Source organism: Cyclopterus lumpus, chromosome 5 (assembly GCF_009769545.1).
Source record: "Cyclopterus lumpus isolate fCycLum1 chromosome 5, fCycLum1.pri, whole genome shotgun sequence".
Lineage (NCBI taxonomy): Eukaryota > Metazoa > Chordata > Actinopteri > Perciformes > Cyclopteridae > Cyclopterus > Cyclopterus lumpus.
Genome location: NC_046970.1, coordinates 3,353,309 through 3,363,440, shown reverse-complemented (window position 1 = coordinate 3,363,440; position 10,132 = coordinate 3,353,309). Strand labels below are relative to the sequence as shown.

Sequence of the window (10,132 nt, the reverse complement as noted above, 5' to 3'; positions counted from 1 at the left end):
GACAAAGGAGGCGCTGTTATCGGGAGGGAATTGGCATTTTCTCGGCGAGACTGCTAGATCATCCGCCCCCACCAAGAAGCCCCCAGCCTTTATTTCAACCAAGGGGCTTGGTAATCTGCTGCCGACGAGACAATGACCCAATTTACCACAACCCCCCCAAATACTGTCCATCAGACGAGTATTGGCTTGGTGCATTATTGATAACTGTGCTGATGGGTGCTTACTGGAGGAAGTGAAAGAAAGTTAGTGGTTGTGCCTTCTGCATAGTATTATAATAATACTGCATACTCAAATATGGTCCATTATGATAAAGGTGCTCTGGAGGAACCTGTGTGAGGTCGTGCTTAGCCCCCCCCACCCCCACCCCCCCCTCACTCTACTGTCTATAGTGATCACTGAACATCTGGTATTAGTTACACATTTCATCACCATTTGAGGTACATGGCTCACCGTAATCTGTCAGTTGTTACCCCCTCCCTCGCTTTTACACTGTGCAGCATTGTGTCAAGGCGTGTGTTGTACGTAGCTGCAGTGGTTAGACTGGTAAAGTGTTTTTCCTATCATTGTTCATACAATGGGAGGGCCATACTTACCTTCCTGACTCCAAAATTGCTGCTCTGGCGCAACGCTGTGTTTTGCCACAGTCTTCTGGTTAAAAAAAATAAAATAATTGTTATTGATGACCTGAGGGAGACGAGGCTGACTGCAAGATGGTCTGAAAAGTCCTTGATAGTCACGCGTATTGTGTTCTTGGCTCTGCACAATGTGTGTTTCCGAGTAGTGTACACAAGGTCATAGGGTTTGAGATTTGATCGGTATGTTTATTGGTAAATGTGTGTGTGTGTGTGTGTGTGTGTGTGTGTGTGTGTGTGTGTGTGTGTGTGTGTGTGTGTGTGTGTGTGTGTGTGTGCGTGCGTACAGGAAGGGAGCCTTGATGTGTGCAGTATGAGTAAGACGCCCCCTAACAGAAGAGGGATATCTTTTGAGGTGGGAGCTCAGCTTGAGGCCAGAGACAACCTCAAAAACTGGTGAGTCATGGCCTCGCTCATTCCTCACCCCTCTCTCATAAATTCTCATTCTCACCGTTTTGGGCCGGGTCGGCCGTGTTCTGCGTATCAGGAGAAAAGAGTGAAGAAAGCCAACATCAAAGGCAGCTGGCAATGAAGCGGCCTTTGATCTGGATTCATAACGAAGGACAGTAAAAAAAAAAAATAATAACCCGTGACTTAAATCATATTATAAGTCAAAAATGAATATGCTGAAGATAGAAAACAAGATTGGCATTGCGACACATTTCTTTTTTTGGGGGGGTGGAGAGGGTATTTTTACCAAACCACGAGACATTGGTGTCAAAAGCACAACAATGGGAGCTGCCTTGTTGGGACACAGTCTTTTTGACAGAGACACGCATACTAAAATAAACTAAAAAAGTACTTGGTCCTCTTATTCAACTTCTGGCTGATCTGAGCCTGTATCAAACATTATAATAGCGTGTCCATTCCCAACACGGCCTCAGCACGCCTTCCTCCTAACTTCAGCCGTGTGTCTCGGGAGTCATTGAGGTCGTCTACGTTTGACATTTTACAAGATCTACTAATTTCCCACCGACCTCATCAGATGTTTAAAACAACAAGAAAGTGGAAACTCTCCCACGTCCGCTTCCGCATTATTGAATTCCCTTTGTCGCGTAGGTATGCTGCCAACATAGAGAAGATCGACTACGAAGGTGAGAAAGTACTCGTCCATTACCGCCAGTGGAGCCACCGCTACGACGAGTGGTTTGACTGGACAAGCACCTACCTGAGACCCGTGGAGAGGGTTCATCTGAGGCGGCAGGGCCTGCAGGACGACGCTCCGGAGCCTGTAAGCATTCAGCGCTCTTTGCCCGCCCGTTGACCCCAGATGCGTAAAGGAATTTGATCATTCTGCCCCACTAGTTGGTCATCTTTGTGTTTCTATACGCCTATTTGGTTGTAGCGGGAGCCGAATGGCTGTCTGCTACTTCTACCTGCGAGTAGACTTCTACCGCTATGTGGTTTTGATAAAGATGCGCCAAGAGCGCTGGTTTTGTTAGCGTTCAACAAGCACCGTGTATCCCTGATCGAGTGTCTCCGTCCTCCTTCCAGGGCTTTAACGTGAACGACAAGGTCCTGGCGAGCTGGTCTGACTGCCGTTTCTACCCCGCTAAGGTCCTTTCGGTCAATAAAGATGGTGGGTATCAACTATTTCAAGTTAATGGTTCTAATATTTAAGTGTTTTTGCAAGTTGTGTAGTTGACATACAAGATGTGAAACAGGTTCTCCTTTACCCCCCTCAGCATCCTACACTGTGAAGTTCTACGATGGTGTTATCCAGTCAGTGAAGGGGATACACGTGAAGCCGTTTACTAAAGAGGTAAACGTCATAAGCATTAACATCCAGAATGAGTGCCTTTCTTGCCGATCGTTTCCTCAACTTCCTCTCTGTTCTGCCTGCAAATAGAGTGGTGGCGTTGGTGGAGGGAAGCCTCAGTCCTCCGAAAGCAACATGGTTAGAAGGGCCCCGAACCGCAGGGACAGGAGGCCCCAGGAGAACGGAGGTCCCAAGAACAAGCGAGCCCGACGCAGTACGTCCGACCGGGAGGAGGACAGCAACAGTGAGGCGGAGGAGCGGGAGGAGGGGATGATGAAGAACAAGAAAACAAACGTTGAGGCCGCGCCTTCCATCAAGCAGGAGGAGGAGGACGCATCGGAGATCGCGGAGCAGAACAAGCCCGGCGATGCAGAAAAGGGACCGGGACTCACAAACGGGGTGAAGGTGGAAGAAGGCAGCGAGCGACACGAGGAAAGGTGTCGCGTGAACGGAGAGGTGAAAAAAGAGGAGGCGGAAACGGAGCACAGTGGAACCAAGCCATACACGGCGTCGCCAACTCAGACGCCTGCACAGATGGAGCAGTTGCCCGTCACCATGACGACCGCGGAATCCAATGGCGACGCGGAGCCGAAGCCGAATGGCCAATCGGAGAGCACTCCGCCTGCAGCGGACGCGCCGCCCCCCCAGCCCGTGAAACGTACGTGTTGATGAAGTCACGCGGCTGTCGTTGGATCCGTGGGGTTGTGAAAATGGGAAGATTGCACAGGATCTGACTCAATTAATTTCTTTCTTTTTTTTGCCTCTTGGTAGCGGTGAGGAAACAGGGTTTCCACAACCCCAACAGATTTAGCAGAGAACCACGTGAGTACACCTCAAAGGCTGTTCAACAAATACAGCCATTGCTCGCGTTCTTTGAGGTACTTTCTTTACGCCCGTGTTGCTCCTTGTTTCAGTGTACCGCGTCATCAAAAACCAACCTCCCCCCGTCTTGTCCATCAACCTCGACCACAACCCGTTTAAGTGCAGCGCTCCCGGCTGCACAAAGTCATTCCGAAAGGCCAAGCTGCTGCACTACCATATGAAATACTACCATGGCGAGGAGCAGCCTCTGGAGGGGGAGCGCAGTCCCACCAGGAGTGTCCAGACCAGGGCCTCTGAGAAACAGACTGCCCCCTCCGGTTTGGATGGCCCGAAGAGACGGCGCACTATCTCTGCCTCTATGCGTGAGTTTCCTCTAGTTTCACTTGTGTCCTCATTGAAGTGACAAAGGGGGGGGGGGGGAGTTTAATTATAATTTTTAATAGGCTGCTATTTCTTTTTCCGGTGCTCGAATCCGAAATGCTGATTCCTGACATGCTTTAATTGATGAGCATCATCTTCTTAAACAAGGCTGAATTGTGGATATTTTGCTTTTCAGCCACGAGAAATATATAATTCAGCGTTGTTGTGTTTTTTTTTTGGGCCTTTTCTTTGATATTGCTTTTTTATTTTTTAATCAGACCCCGTTGGGCCCACTGTCGCTCCCCGTGGTGAGGTGAAGGCTGCAGGCAGGCGCACATCCGCACCGCCTGCAGTCAACACCCAGGGCCTCCAGCAGAGGGCGCTGCTGAGGGAGAAGAGCAAGGAGAACCAGCTGGACCGGAACGGATGCCAGCAGCCGGACAAGGACTCGGACAGGAGTGCCTTTGACATTGGTCAGTATCACGCAGCACGAGTGAGAACATGACAGCATTGTGACCGCTCTGCCCACACGAGGCTTAACTCTCGCCACTTGACGGTCCCCAGGGTCAGTAAAAGACAAACTGAAAGAGAAACCGAAACAGAAGGACTTCCTCCGCATTAAACTAAAGAAGAAGAAGAAGAAAAAGAAGGCCAAGTCCGGTAAGAAGGGGGTCCTTGGCATCAGGCCGCCGCGCATATCTGCTGCCCTGCATGTGCACCCACTGTGGCTTTGTGGAATCTGCTAGCCTGCAAAGCGTAACGCGCTCCATTCGCTCCCCTCGGTGTGGCGGCTGAGCCGTGGCGTGTGGGAGAAGTGTTGCATCTGTCGGCGGCCTCTTGTCACTCCATCACGATCAAATCACAAAAGCTCCAACCCATTTCTCTTAACGTCATGACTCCTCGCTTTGGCTCTCGCATTCGACGAGAAGCCAGATTTTGACTAATCCGAACGCAAATCGAGCAGCATCTCTGTTCCCATTTGGCGCTCACGCGTACGTTTTGGCAGATAACGCCGGTTACCTTCCACGTTGGTTATTTTCCTACTATTTAAAAAAAGAAGAAGAAAAAAAACCCTGCAGCACAGGCCGCTATTACTTTTTATCACACTGATTGTCCCTGACTGTTCTTGAGTCTATTATTTATCCATGTTTGTTTTTGCCACAGTTTGTCCCCTCCTAATGGGCGTTTGTTTAGCATTTCCAAAGTTGACATTTTGTTCTACATCTGCTCCCCCCCTTCCTCCCCCCATCCCCTTCCCTGTATTAACAGACTACACAGGTAGTGAGGAGAATATTGACATCTCAGTATTGGGTCTTCAGTCCAAATTGAATTTGCCACTCAAATTCCCCCCCTCACACAATCACAAGCCTGAGGCCTACCCCAGCAGGCCTGGATTCAGCTACTCACAGCAGATACATGTGGATGGTGGGTATCTGCGTGACTGTGTGTGTGTGTGAGTGTATTAGCTTGTCTGTGTGACTGTCCATGGCTTCCTCTCCCCTTCCATTCTTCTATTCCCTCTGGATTCAATCCATCATATTCTAGTTTTGATGTGCATCTTAACCGTTATCTGTGTGCAACTGTCGTTGCTCATAACGCACCGTGACCTGCAGGGTAAGACTAGCTGCAGGTGCAATCAATAATTATTTTGAATGCTTGGTTGATTGAATCCTGAGCTGTTTTCTTGCTGCTTCGGCTTGCTTCATCGTGTGATCCACAAATGTGCATTTAAACTCATCCAGTGCAACACGTTTTTATCAGTCAAAGAATATACATTGAGCTGAAAAGGAAAAGTTGATTCCTGTTGTCCTTCTCATTTACAAGAAGGAACATAAAACCATATTTCTGTTTGTTCCCGTTACTGTAGATGAGGATAGCATCAGCGACTGGTCGACTGACAGCTGCGGGTGGAGCGACGATGACTTTGGGGTGGACCAGGACGTCACCATGCCTCCCCTGAGTGTGGACTCCGGTGCCGTGGACACAAGTGACCAAGAGATCGTGCGATGCATCTGTGAGGTGGAGGAAGAGAATGACTTCATGATTCAGGTGAGTCGCCACTTGGGAGCATGTCTATTTTTTTAAAGCTTTGCTTTTTATTTTTATTTTTGAAGTCTTCTGGTTGCATTTCTATAAACATGAGTGTCCTTCCCTCAGTGTGAAGATTGCTTGTGCTGGCAGCATGGCACCTGCATGGGCCTGCTGGAAGACAATGTTCCAGACCGATACACCTGCCACATCTGCAGAGACCCACCAGGTGAGGAAGAGAGAAGGGAAAAAACCACCACTGTCTTTTAGTTATAAACTCTACATATTTCAAATGTGTTGACCTAATCTGGTCGAGAGCACTGCCGACTTCCTCTTTAATTCTAACAAAGTATCATCTGCCACCTAGTGGACATAAAAGAAATAACTTGGAAAAAGAACAGTGGACATGTATATTTTAAAATAATATATATATAATTTCATACAACTACAGAATTATTTACACTGATCTTTCCTGGGGATTTTATGTTATCGGGCATCAAAATGTTGCATAGTTTTCTGCTAAAAGAGAACCGTTTTAACCGCAGGAAACAGGAAACAGACGGAATATGCTTCCAGTTATAGAAAGTAATGAGCACTGCTGGCCATTGTTTATCAGCATTAAGCGTAACATAGTCTGAAATAATACAGGCGTATAGAGGCTTAGTGTGTCCACAGTGAGTGAGAGAGAATTGAGATTAAATTAATTAATTAAAACAAATAAATCTACTTCTAAGAATTTTTTTTTATTGAGGTGACACACATTTATTGTGCGCCATAACTCCTCCTGCCATTTGCCCACTGTCTCCAGGTCAGAGGCAGAGTCTGCGCTACTGGTACGACCGCGAGTGGCTGAGCAACGGTCACATGTACGGCTTGTCCTTCTTGGATGAGAACTACTCCCACCAAAACGCCAAGAAGATCACCACCACCCACCAGCTGCTGGGAGACGTGCACCACGTGGTGGAGATACTCAACGGACTGCAGCTCAAGATGAGCATCCTCCAGTGAGTACAATGGTACTGCATGAAGTCACATTTCAATGTGGCAGGAACGATTGTTTTCTCACCCAGTTTCTATTGAACGTTTCACTATTTACTCCTATTTTTTTTTTTTATTTCATGTGACGTCGGTCTAATCTTTCCTTTGGCTTCTCAGGAGCAATACTCACTCAGACCTGCAGCTGTGGCGGCAGCCCTGGAAGCATCTGGACAGGTCACGGACCGCCCTCGACTCGTGTCGTGGCAGCGATGCCGCTCCGTCTCCGGTGACTCCCGACGAGGACATGAGCCGAGGGGAAATTTTAATGTCCAACGCTCTGGAGAAGCTGAGCCGGGCGGCCACCGCCGCCACCTCCTCCTCGCCCTGCTCCTCCTTCCCCTTCCCGTCCTTCCAGGACTCCTACATCATCAGTGAACATTGCTACCAGAAGCCGCGGGCTTATTACCCGGCGGTGGAGCAGAGGCTGGTCGTGGAGACCCGACAGGGCTCGGAGCTAGAGGACAGCATGAGGAGCACGGAGGAACTGTTGGAGCGGGAGCAGCGCTACGGAAGCCTGCTGGAGACAGACAAGCCCAAATCAACAGGCACCAATTACAAGGTTAGGACTAACCGCAGCAGACGTGGAGGTTCAAAGTGCAGTCCGCGTGGTCACGATAGACCAGTGAGCGTGAGCACTCGCCATTCTGTAAAGGCCTGAAAACATCTATTAGTGGCACAGTTTGTGAGCTCCTTTTTTATTTAGTTTTTGTGACTTCCCTCCCACCATTGTTATTATAAAATGGACAACAGAACATTTTACATTAGAAGCAGGTAAGTCGTGACATCACATCTGAGTTACTCCAGTGATTTCAAGGCTGTTTGACCACCTGTCTTGACCTAACAAACCCTTTTGGTTGTTTATCCCTTGTACGCGTGAATAACGTGCACTCGCTTGGCAGAAAGCTTTTCTATAAAGAGGTGCAAACCCGGCTGTCGTGAAAATCTTGTCTTGATGACCTCCTCCCCCTCCTCTCCAGGCTTCGATGGGCTGCTCCTGGTCCCAGGCTGAGACGAGGGAAGAGGGCGGAAGAGACCCGGGAGAGGCTGCCGATAACAGCAGGCAGCATCAACAGAGGCAGATCAACCTGCTAGACCACATAGATTCAGTCCAGGACGAGGTCGCGCACAGAATGGACTTCATTGAGCGGGAGCTGGACGGTAAGACCGACGGTGGCGTCGAGCTTGTCGCTAACTGTGTCTCTTTAGCAGGGTAAACCTTGAGCCTAGTTGTATAGGAATACATGTTGGAGGTGACACCTGCTGCTTGTGCTCCATCAATCCAGAATGTTTACGTTGGTGATCAACGGATTCCTGCTGCTAACATTAGGTTTCTATCTAACGGTCCGTTCTGACCTTTCGGACCAGCTGCAGTCGCTCAGCATTAGCTGTCAGATGAGGCTAATAATGTGACTGGGAAGATGTGAAGCATGTTGCTCTGTTAACCTTTCGGCCCTTCTTCTGCTCGTCGCCCTCAGTGCTGGAGAGCTGGCTGGACTACACCGGGGAGCTGGAGCCCCCTGAGCCGCTGGCCCGTCTGCCTCAGCTCAAGCAGCGCATGAAACGGTTGCTGACGCAGCTGGGGAAGGTGCAGCAGATCGCCCTGTACAGCTCCACATGAGGGCGCCAGAGAGCAGCGGCAGTGCCGGTCCCCCACACGGCATGCAGAAGCAGTGCAGCAGTAGGAAGGAAGCCCGCTGGACCTCTGGCTGCAAAGATAACGACATTAGTGCAAGACTCGGATTGTTCCACGCGTTCTCTCTGACCAGCCCTCTGCAGCCGGCTCTCCCTTTCTCTCTTCTGTGAGGTGGAATCCGATGCTCGAGCCAGCCAGTGTCGTATATTATCGGTTATATGAACATGTGCGGAAAGTTGGCATCAAATCAGGATGAAACACCAAAAGTAACCTCGTAAAACGCAGAAGAAAAATCCTTAGGACCAGATTACACTTCTATGGTTCCCATGCAACTCTAAACCTAACGAATGCCTTTTGTCTGAGCTACTGCTTAAGGTCGCCCTGTCTCTCTCAGTACACAGTGCTTTACACGCAGACGCTTTATATTTGGACATTGCAGTTGAGTTCCTGAACCTACATGGCCTCTTTGCAATAGTTTTTTTCTTTTTTTATATATATATATATATATATATATATACATATACATATACATACATACATACATACATACATATACGCACATGTTTTCAAATAGTTTGGTTTTCTTCTGCATCAACAAAGTCCCAAAGCTCCATTTTGGTCACCTGCCATGCCGTACTGCATACTGCATGAGTCTTTGCTTCAAGTGTGGACAGACGGGAACTTGAAGTATATGAGGACATGTACGAGCGGCCACTACGAATAATTTGTTCTGTTTTTGATGTACTCCAAGGGTTTGTTTTCTACTACACTGTGAAGTTATTTTTGTCTAAGAATCAAAGGCATCTTATTTTCAGCTTTAGGTGACATAACAAGTGTGATTTCTTCTTCTTTTTTTCTCGAAACTGTAATGCTTCTTTTCTAAAAAAAAATAAATAAAAATAAGTCCCCTCATGAGTGTTACACTTTTTATCCGTTAATTTGTATGTGTTTTGTTAGTTACCGCATCTTTGACTTGGATTTACTATTTGCGTCGTCGTTGCTGTCGCACTTGACTCACGACTCACTGAAAACTGTAACGCGGACTTGTCTCTTCTTAAGCATCTTGTCCTTTTTGTTGGTGACAAATACTACTTAGAAGACATGAGACTATTTTCCTCTTTTCTTTTTCCGTTTTTTTTGTTGTTTTTTTTCCAGTATTTGGCTTGTTTGTAAATATATGTTATTCAAAAACTGTTGCTCTTCTTTATTGAAAACATCCTCCAAATTCATGTATTGTATACTACTGTACTGTATGTATCTGGCTTTGAAGCAGGGAAATGTCAAAAAAACAATGCAAACAGATCTGCTGGTACATAAATAAACTTATCATTGTTATTAATCACTTTGGGCATATTCTCGGCTACTTTCTCAGTGTGTCTCTGGCAAGAATTTGAAGCACGGTGTTCCTTCTCATCCCATTCATCCCTCTGGAAAGAGCAGCACCAGTGCAGTTAATGGTTGCATCATTTAGGGTTTGATGTAACGTGTTTTTCTCCACAGCCTGTTTGTGCTCTTATACAATCGGATTGAAATTGAGGGCAGCAATAGTCTTGAAGGCCTATGCTGGTAACTGATGTATTTTTCTTTCTTTTAAACTCGAAGAAACCCTGCTCATGTGCCACTGAGCAAGGCATTCGACCCAGCAACTCTACGGTAGAGCTACTCGAGACCAAACAAACGGAGCACTGGACTGCTGCAGTTTGGTGAAATCCGTAAACGAGAGTTTTCTAGGGGGAGGAAAAAGAAAACGTGTCAAAAAAAGATTGCGTTCATATTTTGATAACATGATGATTTTCTTTTATTACATAGCCGATTTGGGCGGTTACATAATAAGATTGAAAATAGAAACTTGATGGGAAT

The 10,132-nt window shown here is 47.4% G+C and overlaps 1 protein-coding gene across 4 annotated transcripts in view; it reads left to right on the top strand.

The window, feature by feature from the left end:
* phf20a (PHD finger protein 20, a) overlaps window positions 1-9,625 on the top strand; it is an 11,089-nt gene extending 1,464 nt beyond the window's left edge. For 2 of the 4 annotated variants that reach the window (XM_034533766.1, XM_034533765.1), the window contains 16 exons: window positions 922-1,028; window positions 1,692-1,863; window positions 2,127-2,211; window positions 2,318-2,394; window positions 2,482-3,049; window positions 3,163-3,213; window positions 3,306-3,575; window positions 3,852-4,046; window positions 4,138-4,233; window positions 4,843-4,998; window positions 5,441-5,622; window positions 5,731-5,830; window positions 6,410-6,605; window positions 6,757-7,198; window positions 7,617-7,797; window positions 8,115-8,257. In XM_034533766.1, coding sequence (XP_034389657.1) covers window positions 946-1,028; window positions 1,692-1,863; window positions 2,127-2,211; window positions 2,318-2,394; window positions 2,482-3,049; window positions 3,163-3,213; window positions 3,306-3,575; window positions 3,852-4,046; window positions 4,138-4,233; window positions 4,843-4,998; window positions 5,441-5,622; window positions 5,731-5,830; window positions 6,410-6,605; window positions 6,757-7,198; window positions 7,617-7,797; window positions 8,115-8,257 — 2,997 coding nt within the window. In that variant the 5' untranslated portion in view covers window positions 922-945. Of the gene's footprint in view, window positions 1-921; window positions 1,029-1,691; window positions 1,864-2,126; window positions 2,212-2,317; window positions 2,395-2,481; window positions 3,050-3,162; window positions 3,214-3,305; window positions 3,576-3,851; window positions 4,047-4,137; window positions 4,234-4,842; window positions 4,999-5,440; window positions 5,623-5,730; window positions 5,831-6,409; window positions 6,606-6,756; window positions 7,199-7,616; window positions 7,798-8,114 lie in introns of all 4 variants that reach the window. The other 2 variants (XM_034533764.1, XM_034533767.1) reach the window with 2 other exon arrangements.
* The last annotated feature ends 507 nt before the right edge of the window (window positions 9,626-10,132 follow it).